This window comes from Malaclemys terrapin, chromosome 4, assembly GCF_027887155.1.
Source record: "Malaclemys terrapin pileata isolate rMalTer1 chromosome 4, rMalTer1.hap1, whole genome shotgun sequence".
NCBI classification, from domain to species: domain Eukaryota; kingdom Metazoa; phylum Chordata; order Testudines; family Emydidae; genus Malaclemys; species Malaclemys terrapin.
Genome location: NC_071508.1, coordinates 7,539,316 through 7,563,336, shown reverse-complemented (window position 1 = coordinate 7,563,336; position 24,021 = coordinate 7,539,316). Strand labels below are relative to the sequence as shown.

Sequence of the window (24,021 nt, the reverse complement as noted above, 5' to 3'; positions counted from 1 at the left end):
TCACGCGATGGCCAGGAAGGCGGCGTTGCCCCCGTACAGGAAGGAGCGGCTCAGCACCTGCAGGATGAAGGTGGCATACTGCACGGGCAGCACCGGCACAGAGGCACAGACCGAGAAGGCCACACACTGCAGCACCGTCACAGCCAGCGACAGGATGCAGGAGTGCAGGTCCGCCAGGGAGTCCGAGCCACCTGACAGACAGGAGAGACACTGGCAAGAGGCAAGGGAGAGACATGGGGCACTGCTGCTGGGAAGCTCGCACTCTGGGGTCCCAGATGGGCATAGGCTGCAGGGAATCCTGCAGTGCCAGGGTCCCAGATGGGCACTGCTGTGGGGAAGCTTGCAGCACCGGGGTCCCGGACAGGCACTGCTGTGGGGAAGCTCGCAGCAGCGGGGTGCCGGATGGGCACTGCTGTGGGGAAGCTCGCAGAAGTGGGAGGAGCAGCAGAGGGCAGAGCTGGGTCCAGCAGCTGGCAACGGACGGGGTGATTACCTTTGGCACTGCCATCCTTGCTCCTCCCACGCTTGTGCCGGTCTAAGATGAGCCCATTCCAGGGGGCGCACAGGACCCCGCAGAGCTGGGTGAAGGCGAAGGCATTGGTGTAGGTGCTTACTGAGAACAGAGACAGGCAGCAAGGCATAATGCTTGAGACTTCACCCCACATGCCCTGGTCACTTCCTGATCCACTGGACAGGAGGGGGGCCTGTATTGGCCAGGCACTCCTGGGTCCCGCACCCAGCCCTCGGTGACCTTGGCCAAGCTACTGCCCCTCCCCCTGCCTCAGTTTCCCATGGGTGACAATAGTACCAACCTTGTCAGGTCACCCGAGTCTCTGGGCAGGAAGGGCCACGGGTTTGTACTTATTCCAGCCTCCCCCCCCTGCTCTGGAACCTGCCCCATTCCCCCGTTCAGTTCTCCTCACTCCATCCATCCCAATAAGTACAATCCATTCATCAGACAGCAGGGGGCAACGCTGCCCAGCTCAAAGACACTTCTGCCTACGCCAACACCTCCCCACCTCCAACTTTACCTACAAAATCTCTCCATCCCTGCCTGCTCCATTCCCTCCGTCCTTCCCTCCATCATCTCTCTCCATCCCCACCTGTTCCATTCCCTCTGACCTTCCCTCGATCATCTCTCTTCATCCCCGCCTGCTCCATTCCCTCCGTCCTTCCCTCCATCCCCACCTGTTCCATTCCCTCTGACCTTCCCTTGATCATCTCTCTTCATTCCCGCCTGCTCCATTCCCCTGTTCTTCCCTCAATCATCTCTCTCCATCCCCACCTGCTCCATTCCCTCCGTCCTTCCATAGACCATCCCTCTTCCCCTCTCTGCCTGCCCCATTGTTCCGTTCTCCCCTTTCCCCCATACCCCCAGCTGTGGCAGGCTGGGTGCCCCGTACCTAGCGTGGTGTCGCCGGCAGCCAGGTGCTCCAGCATGGGGTTGAGGGTGCCGATGAAGAGGTAGTGCCGCAGCTGCATCACCGACAGCCACATGAGGTGCCAGAAGAAGAGCTTGGAGAAGACACAGGCACAGAAAGACATGCCGGGGGGCTCTCCATCAGGGCCGGCTTTAGGCCGATTCAGCCGATTCGGCTGAATTAGGCCCCGCGCTAAGAGGGCACCACAGCTCTCCACCCTGCCCCCAGCTCACTTCCCCCTCCTCCCCTTCATGCTCTGCCCCCTGCTCCTCCCCCCCCCTGCTTCCCGCAAATCAGAGGTTCACGAGAAGTCTGAAAAGAAGCAGGGGTGGGCAGGCAGCACCAGATAACCCAGGGTGGTGGGGGGCGCGAGAAGGGCTCCGGGGAGGCACAGCCTAGTCCGGCCCCAGTTCCGGCCGAGTGCTCCGGCCCCCGTGGCTTCGGCTCCGGCCCCCGGCCCGGCTTCGGCTCCAGCCACCAAGGGGCTCTGGGCTGGACCCAAGCCCGGCAAACACGGCCGGAGTGCGGCTCGATTCCTTGGGGGGGGGGGGGGGGGGCTTGCAGCAAGTCCCACCCCCAGCAATCGGGCCCTGCTCTTGCAAAAGCTGGCCCTGATTACTGGTCCTTGAGTTGCCAGGGCCATGGCAACCCAGCCTGGAGCATCACTCCCCCACAGGCCAGGGTAGGTCACCCAAGGAAAGTACCTGTAATTGGTTGCCAGGAGACAGGGCTTTTAAGCACCGAGGATGGAATGGGAAACAGGCCAGAGCCTCTTCCCTTGAAGAGGATCTACAGTAACAGCAGCCCTCTAAATCCACTAAGCAACACTGACCAGCACCAACTGAGTCTCAGGCAGATGCTGTTAGTTTGGTTCACCCTGGCCACCAAGGGAGGTACATCAACAGCAGGAGTCTACACGACCAGGGGTTGGGGAAGTTCCACCTGCGCCACTCCACTGACAACTGCAGAGGCATCAAAGCCAAAGCAGGATTTGGTCTCGATGCCCTGTAGGAGATGTGATGTGGTGCTGGGTACTTGGCTATTCCCAGCTCGGTTAACTGAACAGACGCGGGGAAAAGGCAGCACTCGAGAGGCTGGTTTCCTCCAGGGAGGCTACGGCAACTCAGCACGAGGGAGCCATTGTGCAATTACTAAACGTTTATTGGCCGGTCATTTCCGAGTAGGGTCACCACACACGGTTAGTGATTGTTCCACAGAGCAATTCACTGAAACCGCCACTTAACATCTTCAACTGTCCACCCCCCCACAACATCCGCTCTGAGGGAGTCCGTACACAAACAGCAAGTGGGGGCTCTGGATTATTCCTCTCCAGCCCCTCCCTTCCACACAGATCTACTTCTTCTGGTTGCTCCATTTGGCCATCCTGTTGTTGACGGGAGTCTTCATGAAGCGGCTAGAGCTCATGTAGGCTGCGACCTTCTCCAGGGCCTGGGGGCGGGGGGGAGAAAGGAGAGAGCAGATGAAGAGCCCTGAGCAGAGGGGAGACAGTCTGCTTCCCAAACCACCTCACAACACAGCCTCAACCCCCTGAAACATGAACATGAAGCCTCTTCTGGGCCACACCAAAGGGGGTCCCCCACATCCCCCGGTCAGGAGTCTGATCAGTGTGATGTCTAGCAAGTCCCTGAGGAACCAGTTATACCTGCTGGCATGGTGGGATGTTTTCTGCCCTACTTCCTTTGTGCTGCTCAAGGAGTGGCCACACCCTCATCTAGCTAGGGTTTCCCCCAGCACTGAATAGTGGTGATCCCCTGAGTGCATAGTTGGCTCCTGTACCTCCTCCCTACAGTCCCCAGGGCCAGAGTGGCCAGAGCACATCCTCAGTTGTAAGATAATCCTTTAGGGACTGTTGCCTCCTGCCACAGGTTAGAGCAGCCCCATTGCTGCTCTCTGCTCCGGCCCTGGCCCAGGCCAAAGTTAGGAATCCATAACCAGCTCCTGGATACTACCTTGTACCTTGGCAGACTGGAGACTGGCCCATTGCCCCGATCCACATACAAGGACCCTCTCTTGCTTCACTGAAGCTATCATAACTATAAAGGGAAGGGTAACAGCTGTCCTGTGTACAGTATTATAAAATCCCTCCTGGCCAGAGACTCCAAAATCCTTTGCCCTGTAAAGGGTTAAGAAGCTCAGGTAACCTGACTGGCATCTGACCCAAAGGACCAATAAGGGGACAAGATACTTTCAAATCTTGGAGGGGGGGGAAGGCTTTTGTTTGTGCTCTTTGTTTTTGGGAGTTTGTTCGCTCTTGGGACTGAGAGGGACCAAACATCAATCCAGGTTCTCCACATTTTTCTAAACAAGTCTCTCCTATTTCAAACTTGTAAGTAAATAGCCAGGCAAGGCGTGTTAGTTTTCCTTTGTTTTCTCAACTTGTAAATGTACCTTTTACTTAGGGTTACCATATTTCAGCGAGCAAAAAAGAGGACGGGAGAAGCCCCGCCCTAGCCCCGCCCCTGCCCCTCCCACTTCCCGCCCCCCCTGACCTCCCAACCCTCCCCCCGTTCCTTGTCCCCTGACTACCCCCTCCTGGGACCCCTGCCCCTAACTGCCCCCCAGGACTATCTAAGCCTCCCTGCCTCTTGTCCCCTGACTGCCCCAACCTTTATCCACACCCCCACCCCCAGACAGACCCCTGGGACTCCCACGCCCCATCCAACCACTCCCCACCCCGACAGCCCCCCCCAGAACTCCCAACCCATCTAAACCCCTCTGCTCCCTGTCCCGACTGCTCCGATCCCTCTCCCCACTCCTGCCCCCTGACAGCCCCCCCAGAACTCCCAACCCATCTAAACCCCTCTGCTCCCTGTCCCCTGACTGCTCCGATCCCTCTCCGCACTCCTGCCCCCTGACAGCCCCCCCCAGAACTCCCAACCCATCTAAACCCCTCTGCTCCCTGTCCCCTGACTGCTCCGATCCCTCTCCCCACCCCTGCCCCCTGACAGCTCCCCCCCAGAACTCCCAGCCCCCTACCCCCCCGCTCCTTGTCCCCTGACTGCCCCCTCCTGGGACCCCTGCTCCTAACTTCCCTCCAGAACACCACCCCCTACCTAAGACTCCCTGTTCCTTGTCCCCTAACTGCCCCCTCCTAAGACCCCCCCCCAACTGCCCACCAGGACCCTACCCCCTACCTGTACCCTGACTGCCCAAAACTTTCTCCACTCCCTCCAAAAAGCCCCCCCCCATTTCTTGACTGCCCCCTCCAGAACCTCCCTGCCCCTTCTCCTGCCCCCCTTACCCTGCTGCTCAGAACAGGGTGTTGGGCTCTGTGCGAGCCGGACACGTGGCTAAGCTCCCCAGCACAACAAAACCCGGTCCCTGGCCCTGCACACCAAAACCCGGTCCCTGGCCCGGACCGGGTTGCAGGGGAGAGCTGCCCTTGTATCAGCACAAAGTGCTCTCGCTCCCGTTTTGCTACGCTGCATGGCAGTAACCGCTCCCAGTTGCAAAAGGGGAGGGCTGCACTTTGTGCTGAGACACTTGCTGGAATGCAGGGCGGAGCTCCTCTCCAGCTGCTCCGGAGTCCAGCCCGGGACTTTCCTGCAGCCCTCCCAGCCGCTCCAGGGGAGGGGGGAAATCCCGGACATTGTGAGTGCTTTACAAATTCCCCCCGGACGCTATTTTTAGCGTGAAAAGGAGGACATGTCCGGTAAATCCGGACGAATGGTAACCCTACTTTTACTAGAGTGTTTATCTCTGTTTGCTGTACTTTGAACCTGAGGCTAGAGGGGAGTTCTCTGAGCTCTTTAAGTTTGATTACCCTGTAAAGTTATTTTCCATACTGATTTTACAGAGATAATTTTTACCTTTTTCTTTAATTAAAAGCCTTATTTTTAAGAACCTGATTGATTTTTCCTTGTTTTAGTTCCAAGGGGTTTGGATCTGTATTCATCAGGGAATTGGTGAAAGGTTTCTCAAGGCTTCCCAGGGAGGGAATCCATTGGGATGGTGGCAGCGGACCAGACCTAAGCTGGTAGTTAAGCTTAGAAGTTTTCATGCAGGCCCCTACATTTGTACCCTACAGTTCAAAGTGAGGATACAGCCTTGACATGGCGGCAGAGCGGTGGGATCATTTTAAACGCAAAAGCCAGTAAGATTTTTTTTTTCCTTCTAGCTGCTTGGAAAGCAGAGCTGAAGGTAGATGCATATCTTATCTCTCCTTGCCTGAAGGCAGAGGTGTTAAGGTTTTTTTAAACAAGGTCCTTTGTTAAGGGAGGTGTTCAGTTACTGAGCGAACAAATGACTGGTAAAAGGAATTTACAAGCTGAATTGTTTTTTTTCTTTCTACATCCTCGGGAGTAGCTAGTTAGAAAGTCTCTGTTAACTCAGCAGCAGCCAGAGCTGACAGCTTCCCAGTTTCAGTCAACTGCAGAGGGGGTGCACAAGAAAACAGGAAAATGACTACCTAAGAAGTAGCTAAAAAAAATAGAACTGGCCAAACTAGAAGCAGAAGAAAATGAAAGAAAACATCAAAGACTGCTTCAATTAACAAAACTTGAGACAGAGCAGAGAGCAAGAGAAGAGAAAGCCAAAAAGTAGGCCCATGAAAGAGAGATGGAGCTGGAAAAAGCCAAAAAGAGGAGGCTCACAAGAGAACTATGGAGCTGAAAGAAAAAAAAAGAGATGGAGGAGAGGGAAAAAGAAAGGAAGCATGAACTGGAAGTAGCAAAGGCTAGGCAGGATGCACCAGCCAATCCTAACAACCCCCCTCCAGGTACCACTTCCCATCCCAGAAAATTCCCCACCTACAAGGCAGGCGATGATACTGAGGCCTTCTTAGAAAATTTTGAAAGGGCCTGCCTTGGATATAGCATTACTGCAGACCAGTACATGGTAGAGCTGTACTGGTAGAGCTCAGTGGGCCCTTAGCAGAGGTGGCGGTTGAAATGCCCAAGGAACACATAAACAGTTATGAACCTCAGTACTAGGGTCTCCCCTTCCTGGGGAACCCCCACCCACTAGCCCTACCTCACCTCAGAGTAAGGCCACTGCCAGTCTCCAACTAGTCCCCATTCCCTGGGGCAGACTGCAGTATAGACCACTCATCACAGGTAAGGTTGGGTTGGACCTCTGCCTTGGCCTAGCCCTGGGCTGCCCTCTGCAACCCCCAGTATCCCTTGGCCTCCTACTAGGCCACAGCCTGGGGCTATCCAGGCTGGAGCTCCCCAGCCCTGCTCCACTACAGGTACCCTATGTCTAGCTCCCTTCAGCTAGGCCCTTCTCTCCCTGCCCACAGAGTGAGACTGGTTGGCTACTGGCTCCCAGCCTTTTATTACAGGCCAGCTGTGGCCTGATTGGGGCGTGGCCCTGCTGTGGCTACTTCCCCAATCAGCCCAGCTTTTAGAGCTGCAGCCCTCTGCCGGGGCTGTTTTGAGCCCTTCCAGGCAGGAGCGGGGTAACGACCCTGCTACATCCCCCCTCATGCTTCTCTTCCATATACCCAAGGGGTCAGGCAGGGTTGTATTCAGGTGGCTACCCTGAACTGCTAGCCATGCTAGCTTGAGCAGAACAGGCATGTCTGTCCGCCCATGCTGGGAAGCGCCCTTCTCGCTGCTCTGCCAACATACCCTGAGGCACTTCTGAAATCCCTACCCTGCAGCAACTGGCTGATTTTCAGATGTGCCCAGCAGGTTGGCAGCTGAGCTCTGGAATATCTGGCCCCATCTACGTAAGCTAAGGGTAGATCAATCCACAGAAGCAGTCACTTACTCTAAACCTACAAGAGTTCTCTGCTCTCTGGATGTGTGAGAAACTTTGGAGTAAGGGTGCAGAGGATTGTGGGACATGGAATCCTCAGTATTGCATGGTTCTGGGGTCACACATGGAGACCGTTCGGGAACCCCTGCTCTATCCTTGCAAAAGACGGGGGAATGTGAATCAATAGGATCCTCTGACAGTCCATTGACAGTCCTACTAACCCTGTCAGCAACACTGCAAATGGGAGCCGGAGAAACCACTGGGAATAAAAGGGCTTTCTGTGACCCCTGAAGGTCTTAGAAGGGTGCTCTGGGGTAGGACAGGATCTGACAGTGGTATTGGAACATTTTTTATAGTGTGGATGCTGAGAGGCATTGAACCAAACTGTAAACCCTATATATAATGGAAACCACTTCAAATCAAGGAGTGCAGCCAACCCGGCGCCCTACTTCCAGCACCCATGGGATCTGAACCCTCCATTAAAGTTCAGAATTTAGGGAAACTTGATTTACCCCAAACCCGGTCAATTATTCTCCCTTGGGAGAATCATTTGCTAGTTTTCAGGTCAGCTGTAGCAAGCCACCTATTACAATACCACCCACTACAGCTGGCTTAGTGTGGCAGCAATGTCCGTGTCAGGTTTGACTCTGACAGAGCAGGGGGCTTGGATTTGTCTCTGGAGGAAGCTGAGCCAAGGAATTGAGTCCTAGAGAGCTTGGAGAGAACTAAATACCTTTAGTCTGCAGCACTTTAGAGCCTGAGCAGAGTTGGTATCTTAGCTCTAGAGTTCAGAATAGGAAGCCGGGCTTCTCACTGCCATCTACGAAACCTGGACTCCAGGTCAAAGAGTCTTGGCTTTGGAGGTTGTACGATTTGATTTCCATTCCAGATACAACAGAAGCAACCTTTGGGCGAAAGTCCAAGTTCCCCTGTAGTTGTTGGTGTTCTCAGCACCCTTCCACCCCTTGCCTTGGAAATCCTGGGTCAGGGCAGAAGGGGTCACTAGGATGTTCTCACTATCCACAAAAATGGAGAATCCTGTTTTGGGTCCTTCTGCAGTCTTGGCCTCAATTGCACATTGTGGCAATGAGTTCCATAGGCTCGTTATGCACAGGGTAAAAACACTTTCCTTCACTCAGTTTCACATTTCATGCCTTTCAATAATAATTTTTAAAAGGTGGGGGGGTTGGAGTTTTAGGTAGAAAGTGGGGATGGGGGAAATGAGATTTCAAAACCCTAGAAGGGGAGTATTAAGAAACCTGTATTATTTCACTGGGGCAAATCTGATTCTTGTGACACCTTCTGCTGATGGCTGGCTAGGACAGACACCAGTGTCGGGGCTTAGCTGACATAGCAGGGCCTTAAATTTCCCACTGCAGAAAACGAGCCAAAGCCAAACAGCTGAAGTTCTAACCTCAGGAAAGGGGTAAGCAGGGGTCCCCTTCATCCATCCACGTCCACAGAGAGTCCAGGCTCCACGTCAAAACCCCCTGGATTTTCTACAAGTTCCTTCTCCATTTCATTTAAAGCAGAAAAAAGCCTCTTCTGGCCCTGGCCCAGAGCCTGCATGTTCTTCCATGCATCCCTGGCTAAAGGACTGTGTTGATAAATGCAAAGTAAGGCACATTGGAAGATATAATCCCAATGATACATATAAAATAACAAGGTCTAAATTAGCTGTTACCACGCAAGAAAGAGATCTGGGAGTCATTGTGGATAGTTCTCTGAAAACATCCACTCAATGTGCAGCAGTAGTGAAAAAAGTGAACACAATGTTGGGAACCATTAGGAAAGGGATAGATAATAAAACAGAAAATATCATAATGCCTCTATATAAATCCATGGTGCGCCCACACCTTCAATACGGACCCAACAGAAATGAACAAGTAACAAAAAGCCCTCTCAGGGGCGCCAAACCACCCTATTCCTTCGACCGCTACACTAAGGCCCTTTTCAGCAGGAGGTAAGGACCTAGTGCCTGCAGTGCCCCCTCTTCTCCGGTCCCAGTCTCACCACTGTCCCCCTGTCTGTGATAGGAAAGGGGGCAGTGGTTATGGATGCCAGAGCCACGAACAAACCCTCCAACAACGCATACAATGGGTGTGAAGGGTTGGTATCTCTGGCCAGCTCCCAACCTGGGCGGAAACATAGAGGCGGGCAGAGAGGGGAAAACTCTGCCCCGATCCAGGGTGGCCTGCCAGATCCTGCCGAGCCAACTTGGCTTGTGCATGCCAAGCGTTCCTGCTACGCTCTGGCCCAGAACGCCTGGATTTGGCCTGTAAGAGACTTTGCAGGTTTGGTGACCAGAGCTGCCTCCTGAGACTCTATTTTCTGCACCCAGCTGATCCGAGCAAAGCTACTGCCCAAAGCTGGATGGGCAGGGTGTGAATGAAGGGGCCGAGGTGACCAGGGAAGGAAAGGTCAGTCACAACAGGTCAGAGTCCTGCCAAGTCAACCCCTCCCCCCAACAGACACTGCCCCACTGACCGCCCAGTACATGATGGAGAGAGAGCGCCGTCCTGCTGCAGGGAGTTCCGCAGGTTGGCTAGCACCAGGGCATAACACTGCAGGGAGAGCCAGCTCAGCAATGAGCTAAATTAACCCCTAAGATAGTGGGGGGTCGGTCCCCCCGGGGGGCAGGGCAGGGGCTGGGGGGCACAGGCGAGGGGTCTGCGGGGCTGCAGGAGTGCAGACAGCCAGGGCAGGGTTAACAGGTGGGGTCCGCAGCATTCAGGATCCGCCCCCCGCGACCGCCCAGGAACTGGGGAAGCGAGTTTGGCCTGACAGGCAAGTAACCGGATTCCAGGCGGGAGCTCGGATCTCCGCCCCGCGCAGTCCCACTCGAGCGCATCGAACCGCGGCGAGACCGGAGCGCAGGGGCAGCATGGGGGTCACCCTAGGGTACTGGGACGTCCGCGGGGTGAGTGCGGGCCAGCGCGGGGGGGGGGGGCAGGTGGCCCCCCAGCTATGGCGGGGCTGCAGGAGAGGGGCAGGCGGCCCCCCGGCTGTGGGGGAAGGGTGCAGTAGTGGGGCAGGCAGACTCCCAGCTATGGGGGAGGGGCGGGGCTGCAGGAGAGGGGCAGGCGGCCCCCCAGCTATGGGAGAGGTCTCTGTAGGGGAATGTATGGGTTGGCTCTATCAGGTTTGCTTGGGGTCACATGTCATGGTAGCCAAGATTTGCCTGGGGTAGAGGGATGGGCTCTCGCAAGCAGGCCAGTTGACAATTCAGCTGTGAGCCCTAGGAGAGCAGGGCCCCATCACGTGAAAGTGTCCGTCCCCCACTCTTATCCCTTCCCCAAGGGTGGGGCTGGGGGAAAGTCGTCCCTGCCCTGCAGCCAATGCCCATGATGCGTCCCTGCAGAAAGCCCTACACACTCCTGCCCCTGCCCCTTTCTGCAGTGAAACTCTGATGGACTCGTCCCACTGCCAGGCCCTGACTGGGCACTTTATTTGTAACTCTGTAAAAGTTTTGTTTCCCAACAGCAGATGTCTGGGGGGAGGGGAGGCATGTCATTGGTGGGTGTAGTCCCCCCAGTGGCTGGTGGCTTGAAGGTCAGGAGCCCCATTGCAATTTTGCATTAGTTGCCGCGTGGTCTCAGCAAGAAAAGCCCTCTTTGGGTCCACAGTGCAATGCAGGGTTCCTAACTCAGGCTACTGAAACTCCCAGGAGCATGTGTAATGCCGTGGAGCAGGTGTGTTGTCGGTCTCCCCTCACACATATGGTGTGCGCTCTATGGTGGATCTGAGTCTGTTAGAACTTTAGCTTGTGCTTTTACAGTCCCACATGGGAAATTATTCATTAAATTGGAGAAAGATGGGGATTAATATGAGAACTGAAAGGTGGATAAAGAACTGGTTAAAGGGGAGATTAGAACAGGTCATACTGAAAGGTGAACTGCCAAGCTGGAGGGAGGTTACTAGGGGCGTTCCACTGAGGGATCGGTCTTCGGTCCAATCTTATTTAACGTTTTCATTCATGACCTTGGCACAAAAAGCGGGAGGTATTGCCAATATGGAGGAGGACCGGAATATTGCACAGGAAGATCTGGAGGACCTTGAAAACTGGAGGAATAGAAATGGGATGAAATTTAATAGTGCAAAGTGCAGAGTCATGAATGTAGGCACTAACAACAAGAATATTTGCGATAAGATGGGGATGTATCTGTTGGAAGCAACAGAAAAGCCAAAAGACCTGAGTAAATTGCTTGATCACAGGATGCCTATGAGCCCCTGACCTGATGTGGCTGTGAAAAAGGCTAATGCAGTCCTAGGATGCATCGGGCTACAATGACATGTGGCCCGTCTGTGACTGCTAGTAGCAAAAATCCCCAATGGCTGGAGACGGGACACTCGATGGGGAGGGCTCTGAGTTACCCCAGAGCCCCTGACCTGATGTGGCTGTGAAAAAGGCTAATGCAGTCCTAGGATGCATCAGGCGAGGTATTCCCAGTAGAGACAGGGAAGTGTTAGTACTGTTATACAAGGCACTGGTGAGACCTCATCTGGAATACCGTGTGCAATTCTGGTCTCCCATGGTTAAGAAAGATGAATTCAAACTGGAACTGGTGCAGAGAAGGGCTACTAGGATAATCAGAGAAATGGAAAACATACTGTACAAGAGGTTGGCTTGTTTAGCCGAACCAGACGAAGGCTGAGGGGAGATGTGATCGTTCTCTGTTAATACATCTAGGGAGGGAGAGGAGTTATTTAAGTTAAGCGCCAATGTGGACACAAGAACAAACGGCTATAAACTGGCCATCAACAAGTTGAGCCTTGAAACTAGGTGAAGATTTCTGACCATCAGAGGAGTGAAGTTCTGGAACAGCCTCCCAAGGGGAGCAGTGGGGGCAAAATACCTAACCGGTTCAAGACTGGGCTTGAGGAGATTATGGAGGGAATGATGAGACTGGCTACAATGACATGTGGCCCGTCTGTGACTGCTAGTAGCAAAAATCCCCAATGGCTGGAGACGGGACACTCGATGGGGAGGGCTCTGAGTTACCCCAGAGGATTCTTTCCCAGGTGTCTGACTGGTGAGTCTTGCCCACATACTCAGGGTTCAACAGATCACCATATTTGGGGTCAGGAAGGAATTTCCCCCCAGGTCAGATTAGCAGAGACCCTGCGTTTTTTTTGTTTTTGTTTTTGTTTTTTTTACCTTCCTCTGCAGCGCGGGTCACTTGCAAGTTTAAACTAGTGTCAATGGTGGATTCTTGGTAATTTGAAGTCTTTAAATCATGATTTGAGGAATTCAGTTACTCAGCCAGAGGCTAGGGGTCTGTTAGAGGAGTGGGTGGGGGAGGTTCTGTGGCCTGCGATGTGCGGGAAGTCAGACTAGACGAACATGATGGTCCCTTCTGGCCTTCCAGTCTGAGCGATGGAGGTTCCCTGGTTCAATCCCCTGTGTGGTGCGCTGGCTAAGGTAGAAGCCATCACGCATGATCTGTGTATAGTCCTGGGCTCCAGCAGCTGTGAGCAGAATTGGGAGGAAGGTCAATTTATCTTGCTTTCTCAGAGATGGGCAAGCTCTGGGCTCGCCCAATGGAACTGGAGGGATCCTGGGATATAAATGCTCTTGTGCTCCTCTTTTCAGCTTGCTCACGCCATCCGACTGCTGTTGGAATACACGGACACTCCCTATGAGGACAAGCAATACAGCCCCAGTGGGGAAGGTAAGGTGTCATGGGTGGAGATTGTGCCCTGGGCTGCCTTGCCCTGTGGAACGTGAGACGGGCACTTGCAAGGTGCATTATCTTTTGCAGTCTTGGCAGGGAACCTGTGTGGAGATCAGAACTGGTGTTGGGGAGGGATACAGAAGTGGTTGGGTCTGTACCAACCTCATATTGTGAAAGAGGGGTGCGCTGTTATCGTTAGGGCTAAGGGATGTTTTAAGATCTATGCTCAACAGTGTTAAATAGCAATAAGTGTCCAGGTCCTTTAACAGCACTGAATGGTGCGCTTGTTCACGTGGCATCTTGGCTCCTGAGTCTCCTTAGAGCAGGCCCTTCAATTAGGGTCTAAGCTTGTTCAAGGCAATAGAGAGGCTGATGCTGGATCAAGCCCAGATCGCAGCTGGAAATTGCAAGAAATCATTGACTCGGGCCAGATTTTTTCCACTGCAAAAATCTATCAAGTTGCCGTTTGCAGATCACACCAGGCAGGAGAACAGCAGCTTTTGCTGCCACCCCTGAAATTAACCAGGACAACTCTGCAGGGCTGTGGTAGAAACTAGTTCTGAGCAGGCTGTAACCTTAGACTCGCTGTTAGCAATGAGCTCCCTGGAGGTGCTCAGGTTTCCGCAGCTGTGTTAGAAACTGCCTTTTCCTCTCTGTCTGGGGATGGGGTGTGTGGATTAGTCAGCTAGCGAGGTCAGTTCCGGAGGGCCGGCTGTACAGCCCCTCTGCATTAATGGGGAGGAGGTCCAGACCCTCTTCTCCCTCCTGCCTTAGGTCACTCCTCCTCCAAAGTCTGGTTCTGCCAGGCCTGTATCGGCTTCTATTTGCTGTTGCTTACAGGGCCCGGTCCTGCTCCTGTGGCAGTTGAGAGCAGAACTCCCATTGCTTTCAGCGAGAGCAGGGATCTGCCCTATATTAAGACAGTGCCCTCTGTCCGGAGCTGGCCTTTCTGCTGCTGGAAGGGACAGACTTTGAGGGGCCCAACGCCAGTTGGAGTCCATGGGAGCTGGGAGCATTGCTCAACCCTGGCCAGCCTGTTTCTAGAAGGCAGCTTTGTAACAGCCACTTCCTATCTCTGCTCTCCCAGGGGCTTGGCTTAACTCTTCCATGGCTGCAGAGAGACTCTGTGACTCTCTTGGCTTGGACTATTTCCCACCTTGTTGGGTTTTTTTTTTTTTTTGCTGAGTCATGCACCCCGAGATTTGGTTATCTAATTCTGAAGGTCACGGGGCTGCTCTTTGTCACAGTGAGCGATAAGAAACCCCAGCTGTGTCAAAGCAACACAGTCTCCCCGAGCAGAAAGTGCACCTGGATGAGTGCACGGGCAGGGAGTGGCGAGGGAGGGGGGTGATGAGGTCAGGTTGCTTTTGGGCGCGGATCCTTTACAATGACATTGCACATTTCTATCCCTTTAGAATCACGATAAAATTCTACCTCACAACTTCCCAGAGCACCATGAAAGTAAAATTCCCCTTTCGACTGAGACTCAGAAAGGGTGAGGGACTTTGCGTTAAGGTCACCCCGGCTTTGTCCTCACTGCAAAAAGGTGTTTGTAGTTATTTCTCTCTCTGTAAACTCATGGTGGAGACAAGAGACTGGAGTTTTTACCTGGATGCAGCTAGTTGAGGTCTACCCTATCAATCGGCTACATCAGTGGTTCTCATCCTGTTTACCATTGTGTACCACATCCCAGTGCTACCTGTATGGCCCTGAGCACGGCACATGGGCTGCAGCTCTGTGCTGATTGGGCTGCAAGCGGCCTGCGGTTGAGAACCACTGAGCCACATCAAGGTAAGAACCGCAGTGCCTTGGCCCCACCAGAATTTTACATCGAGACAGCTATCGCAGTGTAAAAACACCCTTTCTTGCAGTGATGACCAAGCCCCGATGAGTGAGTGACAGAGCTGGGAGTGGAACCCAGGTGTCCTCACACCAAGCCTGTGCTCTAACCACTAGACTGTACTCTCTTTATGGGAAAGAACTACCGGTACACTGGACAAGGAAATCCAGTTCCGGCAGATTGTCGTTACACTGCGGACAATCCCAGAGCCGATCCTCTGGCTGGGACTCGGGACCCTGGCTGGAAACTATACCAGGAGGTGCTTGTCACAAGCAATAGCATCATTTGTCTTGATTAAAGACAGTAAGAATTACAATTCCTGCCATTCATGGCTGGGGAGAGGGAGATTCTCAGCTGGTGTAAATGAATCTGCCTGGATTTACAGAAGCTGAGGATAAGACCTTAGGTTTGTATCAGAGTCAGTGGCCCCTGGGGGCCTATGAGTATTCTCAGGAACTCGTGCCCTGCCCCTCCCCCCTGATTCTGCTGGGTTTATACTCTCCCTGCCCTCCCAGTAAATCCTCTCAGGGTCTGTCTACATTGCAGTTGGAGGTGTAACTGCAGCATGTGCCTCTAGCTAGCTTGCATGCCAATAGCAGTGCCGGCTATACAAGTTCACCTGGGACCCTGGGTATGTACGTGGGCAGCTGGCCCGTGCTGACACAGCTTCACTGCTATCGGTACCTGCACTATCCAGATCAAAGCTGGCTCGGGTGTGTCTACATGTGCTTCAGTTACACCCCTAGATTGCACTGCAAACAGACCCTATGTCCCCGGGCTTATATCCCAGTTCAGGCTGCACCAGTGGGGATGGATTTGCCGCACGTTTATTTCATAGCCAGCATGGCACCTGCAGGTAAACAGACCTTTGAGCACTGATAAACGAAGCCAGATTGCACATGGCCACTGACGCGTTGCTTATCACCCTGTGTCAAACGGAAGTGTGAGGATTTCATATCATTGGGGTTTGCGTGCGCCCTGCCTGATTGTAAAGGGGACCTGAGCCAGCAGGGAAGCGGTTAAATCCGGACACAGAGCATAGCCATATAGGCCCCTAGGATAGGTGGTATCATCTGAGCACCTCACAGTTTTTACTGTATTTAGCCTCACAATCCCCCAGTGTGGTAGGGAAGTGCGGTTAGTCTCGGATCCCGGTTTTACAGCTGGGGAACTCAGGCTCTGAGCGGCTTCGTGATTTCCCCACGGGAACCCAGGAAGTGTATGGCAGAGCAGAGATTTGAACTTCAGTCTCCCAAATCCCCAGGTTCATGCTCTTAATTACTGGACCATCTCATTAGAGACGGGCTTCCCGGCAGGAACGGTCTTTGATTCTGTGTTTGTCTGGCACCCAGCACCCTGTTCTCAGCTGGCCTCAGGCACTCCAGTAATAAACACCATATTGTGCTCATGGTGTCTAGCCTTGGCACTGAGCCGTTTCATGATGTTTCTGCAAGGTCGGTAAATGGCACCGTCCGGGAACGAGAGGCCAGCGTGGGTGGGAGTGTTGGCCGAAAGGATCAGATGTGGGGGCTTGATGTTAGCCACGTAAATGAGCAGCTTGGCTTTCCTCAGGGGCACCGAGCAGCTGCAGCTCCAAGGGATTTCGATGGGAGCAGGCGGTGCTCGGTGCTTCTGAAAATCAGGCGCCCGTGGCCAGGTTTGGCATCTAACATCAGAGGCCAGTGGTGAAAATTGTGGCCGTGAAGTATCGATTGCTGCAGCGCTGCTCCTTCGTGCTTGGATGTGCTGAGGCTTTTCCCTGTTTTTTCTAGGCCCAGATGCCAAGCTGCATGTCCGGAATGGCACAGCTCAGTAATGGGAGGGGGAACACAGGTGGCTTTCAACGTGGCCTGGCCCAGTGTTAGAGCAGCCCAGGGGGTGCTGTAAGCTACCACAGCCTTGAGTGGCTGCTCTGCTATGTCAGAACAGGCCCCATGTAAGGAGCTGAGCAGAAGTGTGGTATAGGGCACGGGTGCCGAGTTGTATGGTCTATGGTGCCCGTGCTCCAGGAATATTCAGGGTCCGTGGTGTCCATGCTCCACCAGTGTTCGGGGCTGGGTCTCTCCTCCGGCCCTGCCTGCTGCCCCCAGGTGATTTAAAAGAGCCTGGGGGGCCCCGGCCGCTGCCGCTGCCGCCACCACCACTGGCAGCGTAGAGGGGCTAAGGCACCTTCCTGCCTGGCCTCGGTCCTTGCCACTCCTGGAAGCAGCTGGCATGGCCCCACGGCCCCGGGGTGGTGGTCTCCACGTGCTGCCCCCGCCCCGAGCACCGACTCCGCAGCTTCCATTGGCCAGGAACTGTGGCCAATGGGAGCTGTGGGGGCGGTGCTTGTGGGCAGCGATGCGCAGAGACCCCTGGCCTCCCCTCCTAGGAGCCGCTGCCAGAGGGGTGTGTGGGTCACTTTTGGGAGCTGCCTGAGGTAAGCACCGGACCCATCACCCTCTCCCGCACCCCTGCCCCAGCCCTGAGCCTGCACCCAAACTCTCCCAGAGCCCAAATCCCCCTCTGCACCCAAACTCCCTCCCAGAGCCCACACCCCCTCCTGCACCCCAACCCCCTACCCCAGCCCAGAGCCCGCACCCAAACTCCCTGCCAGAGCCTTAGGCAGGTGGTGGCGGGCACTTGGACCCATTCTAGACTCCACCAAAAATTATACAAACCTGCTGCACCAGGGATAGGGCTGTCCAAGCGTGGTGGGAAGCTCTCTCTGGGTTCTGGCCCTTTCCTGCTGCTAGAGTGGTGCAAAGGGGCCAGCCTGGGGACCTAAGTCTTCTTCCAGCCCTGGACTTGGAGCAGTGTTGGTTAGAGGTGAGTCATGGGCCAGGGCCCTCTCTCCTCAGCTCCTGGGGTGTGGGGAGAAGGAGAGAGCAGGGGACTCAATCTCCAATTCTACCACCAGTCACTGTTGATGTAGGGTGGGGGGTGAAGAGGATGGGAGGGAAGGGGACACAGTGAGTGTGTGGGTGGCAGGGGAGAGATGCAGTGGAGTGGGTGTTTGTGGGGTGGCATTGCTGGTTAGAGATGCAGTGGAGGGGTTGGGATGCAGTGAGTGGGAGTAGGGCGGGAGATGCAATGGGTGGATGTGGTGAGGGTGGCAGGGGAGAGATGCAGTGGGGTGGGTGTTTGTGGGGTAGCAGTGGTGGTTGGAGATGCAGTGGAGGGGTTGGGATACAGTGAGTGGGTGTGGGGAGTGGGGTGGGAGATGCAGTGTGTGGGTGTGGGGAGGGAGATGCAGTGTGGGGGTGTGGGGAGGGAGATGCAGTGGGTGGGTGCGGTGAGGGTGGCAGGGGAGAGATGCAGTGCGGTGGGTGTTTGTGGGGTAGCAGTGATGGTTGGGATGCAGTGAGTGGGTGTGGGGAGGGAGATGCAGTGGGTGAGTGTGGTGAGGGTGGCAGGGGAGATATGCAGTGCGGTGGGTGTTTGTGGGGTAGCAGTGGTGGTTGGAGATGCAGTGGAGAGGTTGGGATGCAGTGAGTGGCTGTGGGGAGTGGGGTGGGAGATGCAGTGTGTGGGTGTGGGGAGGGAGATGCAGTGGGTGGGTGTGGTGAGGGTGGCAGGGGAGATATGCAGTGCGGTGGGTGTTTGTGGGGTAGCAGTGGTGATTGGAGATGCAGTGGAGGGGTTGGGATACAGTGAGTGGGTGTGGGGAGTGGGGTGGGAGATGCAGTGGGTGGGTGCGGTGAGGGTGGCAGGGGAGAGATGCAGTGCGGTGGGTGTTTGTGGGGTAGCAGTGGTGGTTGGAGATGCAGTGGAGGGGTTGGGATACAGTGAGTGGGTGTGGGGAGTGGGGTGGGAGATGCAGTGGTGGGGAGGTGATGTTGATTAGGAGATGCAGTGGGGTGGGATTGGAGGGTTGGAGGTGAGGGAAATGCAGTGGGGGGGCAGGTGTTCATGCCATAGGACTTACCATCCTGTTCTTTACCTCCAGGTCCTGATTATGATACAAGCCAATGGACTAACGAGAAAGAGAAGCTGGGGCTGGATTTCCCGAACGTACGTAGCAGCCTCCTTTGCCGTTCCCCATGTGTCGCTGGGGAGGACAGGGTCAGAGAGGGAAGTGGTTGGAGACTAGCAGCTTTCACTGCTGGCTCTGAGGTGGAGCCAGGCCGTTGGCTGGGGAAGGGCTCCCAGCTCTCCAGTGCCCCCTTGGCTGGTGCAGGAGACTCAGGCCTTGCTGTCTTTGCAGCAGCGAGCACGAGGCCGTGCCTAGCCTGAGTGTGATCGGTGGTTGTGCATGGCTATAAGGTTAAATGCTAGGCACTGAACAGTGAATCTGGGGCCCTGCTGTCCACCTGCTCCCCCAAGCAGAGTCAAAAAGTGCAGGGTCTGCTCATGAGACACTTAGCTCTGCTCTTTGACCTCCCGCCGACTAGGAGGCACAAGTAGCTTGGTGGCTGCGGTGCCCTCCAAGAGTAGGATAAATGGGTGGGGAGAACTTATCCCCTGACATCCTCTCTTTGCCCTCCCAGCTCCCCTATCTCATTGACGGCCAGACCAAGCTCACGCAGAGCAATGCTATCCTCCGCTACGTAGCGCGCAAACACAAGATGGGTGAGTATTGCTGCAAGTCGAAGGCTTGTCTGCACGGGGAACTTGACTGGAACAGCTCCTCTGGAATAGGTCCCCAGTCCAGAGTAAAAGTGCTGGGCCATTAGTCTAGAAGACCTAGGTCATTCCAGAATAGCTGGGCTGGTCAATTCCCCCCAGTGAAGACAAGCCCTTAGAGGCTAGTTGAGATTTAAACCATGGTTGCTGAGCCTCCCTGCCCCTGTGTGTTTTCTGGCTCCCAGCTGGCGAGAGTGAGGAGGAGATACAGAGAGTGGACATGCTGGAGAACCAGGTGATGGATTTCCGCCTGGCCTTTGCAAGGATCTGCTACAGCCCTGACTTCGTGAGTGCATCCCTGCTCCCCTGGGGGTGTGGGTCATAGCTGGAGTGCAACAGATGACTCAGGAGGGTCACATGAGGTTAACAGGTGTAGATATAATCCAGAGCTTTACAAGCCTCCATTAATTACCTGGGCAGAAGAGTAGTTATCCCCATTTTACAGAGGTGGGGAAGAGAGAAGTGATGTGACTTGCCTGAGGTCCCACAGTAAACCAGTAGCAGAGGTAAGATAGAATTTGAGCCCTCCCTAGATTCAACACTGCCTGTTCCCCCATCCCACGCTGCCTCACAGACAGAGAGAGGTGGAATTGCTCAGGGATTATGTGTCAGAGCAGACCAGTCTGTGAAGTCTATTACGGCTCCTCTTTAGCCACAGCCTCTTCCTTCAAAGGAAGGTGAATAATTTCTATCATGCACCAGACTAGTTCCCTGATGTTGGCATGGGAGGGAGGAGAGTGTCTGGGATGGGGGATCCCTTCAGATGATCAGTTTATGCCCCAAAAGTTGGGACTGAATTACCCCCGTCACTGCCTGGGGCCACCTTAGAAAGCCGGAACTCTGAGTTGCTCCGGGGTGGTGGGGATTGCGAGGATTTGACCCACCGCTCCCTTGCTTCTATTTTCCCTTCTGCAGGAGAAACTGAAGCCGGAGTACTTGGAGCAGCTGCCCGGGAAGCTGAAGCTGTTCTCCCAGTTCCTGGGGGTCCGGAAGTGGTTTGCTGGGGAGAAGGTATGTCGCTAGACAGGGACTGAGGACGTAGCTGCTCCGTGTTAAAGAGAGGCCAGAGATGGGAAGTGCAGATCGGGATGGTTCTGGTCTGACGCTCTGCTTATTTTCATTCTAATTTCCAAGCTCACCTATGTCGACTTCCTCGCGTACGACATCCTGGATCAGCACCGCATGTTCGCGCCCAAGTGCTAGGATCAACTAAAGAATCTGAAGGATTTTCTTGACCGATTTGAGGTGAGCTTGGCCCTGACTCCCCTGTGACATGCTGCTCTCTGGATCTCCAGGGCTGGCCAAGCTAGTTCCAGTTCTGCAGGGTCTGCAGCGTGTGACCCTTGGTCAAGTTACTTTTCCCAATTAAGGTTGATAGATGGTTTCCATTCTAAGCCTTCTGCACCCTTTATCTTGTCAAAACAATAACCCACCTCTTGGTCCTTTTCACAATATATGGAATCGGAGTTCACCTTAAACAGGAGGTGTTCATTATAGAAGACAATCACACACAAACAAGTTTCCACATAGCTCAAGTTCCAGCACTGTCTCCCTTGTGAAGAGCTCCAGACAGGGAACTGGTGAACAGCACATAGTCATAAGAACATAAGAAAGGCCGTACCGGGTCAGACCAAAGGTCCATCTAGCCCAGTATCCTGTCTACCGACAGTGGCCAATGCCAGGTGCCCCAGAGGGAGTGAACCTAACAGGCAATGATCAAGTGATCTCTCTCCTGCCAGCCATCTCCACCCTCTGACAGACAGGCTAGGGACACCATTCCTTACCCGTCCTGGCTCATAGCCATTAATGGACTTAACCACCATGAATTTATCCAGTTCTCTTTTAAACTCTGTTATAGTCCTAGCCTTCACAACCTCCTCAGGTAAGGAGTTCCACAAGTTGACTGTGCGCTGCGTGAAGAAGAACTTCCTTGTATTTGTTTTAAACCTGCTGCCTATTAATTTCATTTGATGACCCCTAGTTCTTGTATTATGGGAATAAGTAAATAACTTTTCCCGCTCCACTTTCTCCACATCACTCATGATTTTATATACCTCTATCATATCCCCCCTTAGTCTCCTCTTTTCCAAGCTGAAGAGTCCTAGCCTCTTTAATCTCTCCTCATATGGGACCCGTTCCAAACCCCTAATCATTTTAGTTGCCCTTTTCTGAATCTTTTCTAGTGCCAGTATATCTTTTTTGAGATGAGGAGACCACATCTGTACGCAGTATTCGAGATGAGGGCGTACCATCGATTTATATAAGGGCAATAATATATTCTCAGTCTTATTCTCTATCCCCTTTTTAATGATTCCTAACATCATTCCACAATGACTCCAAGATCTTTTTCCTGACTTGTTGTAGCTAAATTAGCCCCCATCATATTGTATGTATATTAGCCCCCATCATATTATATGTATAAGTGGGGTTATTTTTTCCAGTGTGCATTACTTTACATTTATACACATTAAATTTCATTTGCCATTTTGTTGCCCAATCACTTAGTTTTGTGAGATCTTTTTGAAGTTCTTCACAGTCTGCTTTGGACTTAACTATCTTGAGCAGTTTAGTATCATCTGCAGACTTTGCCACCTCACTGTTTACCCCTTTCTCCAGATCATTTATGAATAAGTTGAATAGGACTGACCCTTGGGGAACACCACTAGTTACCCCTCTCCATTCTGAGAATTTACCATTAATTCCTACCCTTTGTTCCCTGTCTTTTAACCAGTTCTCAATCCATGAAAGGACCTTCCCTTTTATCCTATGGCAGCTTAATTTACATAAGAGCCTTTGGTGAGGGACCTTGTCAAAGGCTTTCTGGAAATCTAAGTACACTGTGTCCACTGGATCCCCCTTGTCCACATGTTTGTTGACCCCTTCAAAGAATTCTAATAGATTAGAATTCTAATAGTCACCTAGTAGCTGAATAATACATTGCAAGTGAATCATTACAGTCCTGAATTTCTCAAGCTTCGTTCTTGGGCAGAGGAGATTTTGAAGAGCAGACTGAGTTTGGAATCGGACAAACTGTTTTTGAGAGATGGAGCTTTGAGAAGTTACAGGACTTCCTGCTTTTAGAAAGTGCTTTATCTGCTCCTAAACCTAGAGCAGCTCGGCAACGTAAGGGCCTGGCTTTCCGAAGTGCCGAGTGAAATCGAGCGGAGCGGTGAGTGGTCAGCAGCTTTGAAAAATCACATCCTTGGGGCCTGATCCAAAGCCTTTTGAAGTCTGTGTCAAGGCTCCCACTGATTTCAGCAAACTTTGGATCAGACTCTGGGTCCTCCAGAAGAACTGGGCCATAGGAATGTCTGATAAGAGGTGGCTGCGTGCCTGTCTGGTTTGCAATGGGGAGCGACTCCCAAGCACCTGTTTGGCTGTGGCCCACGTTGAATTTCTGGCGGTGATGATGGGTAGGGGGCATGTGAGGAGCTGATGATGTCTCTTTACGTTGATGGATCTTCTTTTGCTTTCCCTGTAGGCCCTGGAGAAGATCGCTGCCTACATGAGTTCTAGCCGCTCCATGAAGACTCCCGTTTTCTGGAGAACTGCCCAATGGAGCAACAAAAAGGAGTAGGCTCAAGTGGAGCTCAGCAAATGTCAAACAACTCTCTTGGCATTGACCCACTACAGCATCTGAGAAGGAGACGGAGACCCCTGGAGCCCCTCTAGCTTGCGAAGTCCCATTACACAGCAAATCAGTAACAGCTGAAATCCGCAAGCCCTGTTGTAATCCTTCCCACTGAGCTAGCTGCGATTCCCACTTACTGGCTAATGAGAACATTTTGGTGACTGTAGAGTCGTCTCAGCTTATTGACTTTCCTGGTTTCTGTTTGTTTTTTAAAAATAGATCTCTAGGGAGTTCTGATGAGGAGACCCTTAGTTCTACTTTTAAACCTCTTCTGACTTTCAGCATTTATCCCAGCATGCAGGCCAGTTCCTGCTTCCATTGGTGCTCTTCAGATGGCCAAGTGGCTCGTTGACAAAGGGCTCTGAATTTCAGAGGTGTTGAGCACCTACCACTCCTTTGAGCCCCTGTGCATATGAAAATATAAACAGAAAGATAATTCTCCCCTCCCCTTAAACCTGCTCTCTCCTGGAGCACCCCCCACACACCGGCTTGTGATCACACACGCAGAAAGAACATCATGTTTCAGAGGGGACGGAAGATGTCCCTTTTGTGACTAGACGTATAAGAAGTTGGCTAGTTCCTGGGGGCCAGCGTGAGAAAGCCCTGATGTCCTATCCAATGCATAATCAAGGTACTGATTAAATCACCATCCTCCCCTCCGACAGGACAGCTCAGCCAAGTAGAGGGGAGAGGAAGCTGGATGCACCCGATCAGGTTTGTAAGTGTGCTGCACCCTGCAGCCCGTTCTGACACAGAGGGCCAGATCCCCAAGAGAACTCAGTCTGGCCCCTCCATTGAGGTGCCTACAGCAGAGCGGAGCTGTCTGGAAGCTTGGTCCCAAAGCACTGAGCTGCTGCAGGGTTGCACACAGCTGAGAGAGCAAGTAATGCAGTGCTTGTATGTGCTGGGAGCAGGTTTAGGGAGACGTAGTCTGGATTTGTGCAACCGCAAAGAACCCCAGGGCAGTAGTGGAGAGTAGCAGAGAGGGACCCAGTCGTTCCAATCGGGTGGAGGTTTTGAGGCTTATGTAATCCCTGGCCTTTCAATCTCTAAAGCCACAGGCCTCTGCTGTGTAAGCTAAAGCAGATCTCCTTTAGCTGGCAGATGTAATAGGGCCTTTATCTACCT

The 24,021-nt window shown here is 53.4% G+C and overlaps 3 protein-coding genes across 3 annotated transcripts in view; 1 reads left to right on the top strand and 2 right to left on the bottom strand.

Moving 5' to 3' along the window:
- LOC128835610 (equilibrative nucleobase transporter 1-like) lies at nt 1–1,545 on the bottom strand. The gene is made up of 3 exons (XM_054025182.1): nt 1,404–1,545; nt 494–613; nt 1–191 (listed from the first exon to the last, which is right to left on the bottom strand). The coding sequence occupies exons 1-3, from the start codon at nt 1,543–1,545 to the stop codon at nt 1–3; spliced, it is 453 nt and encodes a 150-aa protein (XP_053881157.1).
- A 1,016-nt stretch (nt 1,546–2,561) lies between these two features.
- Nucleotides 2,562–24,021, bottom strand: part of LOC128836469 (glutathione S-transferase 2-like) — a 47,506-nt gene continuing 26,046 nt past the window's right edge. The window contains exon 8 of the mRNA XM_054026783.1: nt 2,562–2,870. Coding sequence (XP_053882758.1) covers nt 2,775–2,870 — 96 coding nt within the window. The 3' untranslated portion in view covers nt 2,562–2,774. The remainder of the gene's footprint in view (nt 2,871–24,021) is intronic.
- On the top strand, nt 9,945–23,329 carry LOC128836470 (glutathione S-transferase 2-like). Its single transcript, XM_054026784.1, is given in 8 exon segments — nt 9,945–10,062; nt 12,736–12,814; nt 18,586–18,650; nt 19,127–19,208; nt 19,448–19,548; nt 20,178–20,273; nt 20,397–20,507; nt 22,744–23,329. Coding segments are annotated over 8 exon segments (666 nt in total). The 5' UTR covers nt 9,945–10,026; the 3' UTR covers nt 22,840–23,329.

What these genes read in the sequence shown, in the direction of transcription:
- LOC128835610 (XM_054025182.1), bottom strand. Translation starts at nt 1,545, where the DNA reads ATGTCTTTCTGTGCCTGTGTCTTCTCCAAGCTCTTCTTCTGGCACCTC. An exon ending in TGCCGGCGACACCACGCTAG is followed by an intron (nt 614 to 1,403) that starts GTACGGGGCACC and finishes CTCTGTTCTCAG; the next exon opens with TAAGCACCTACACCAATGCC. An exon ending in CAAGGATGGCAGTGCCAAAG is followed by an intron (nt 192 to 493) that starts GTAATCACCCCG and finishes CCTGTCTGTCAG; the next exon opens with GTGGCTCGGACTCCCTGGCG.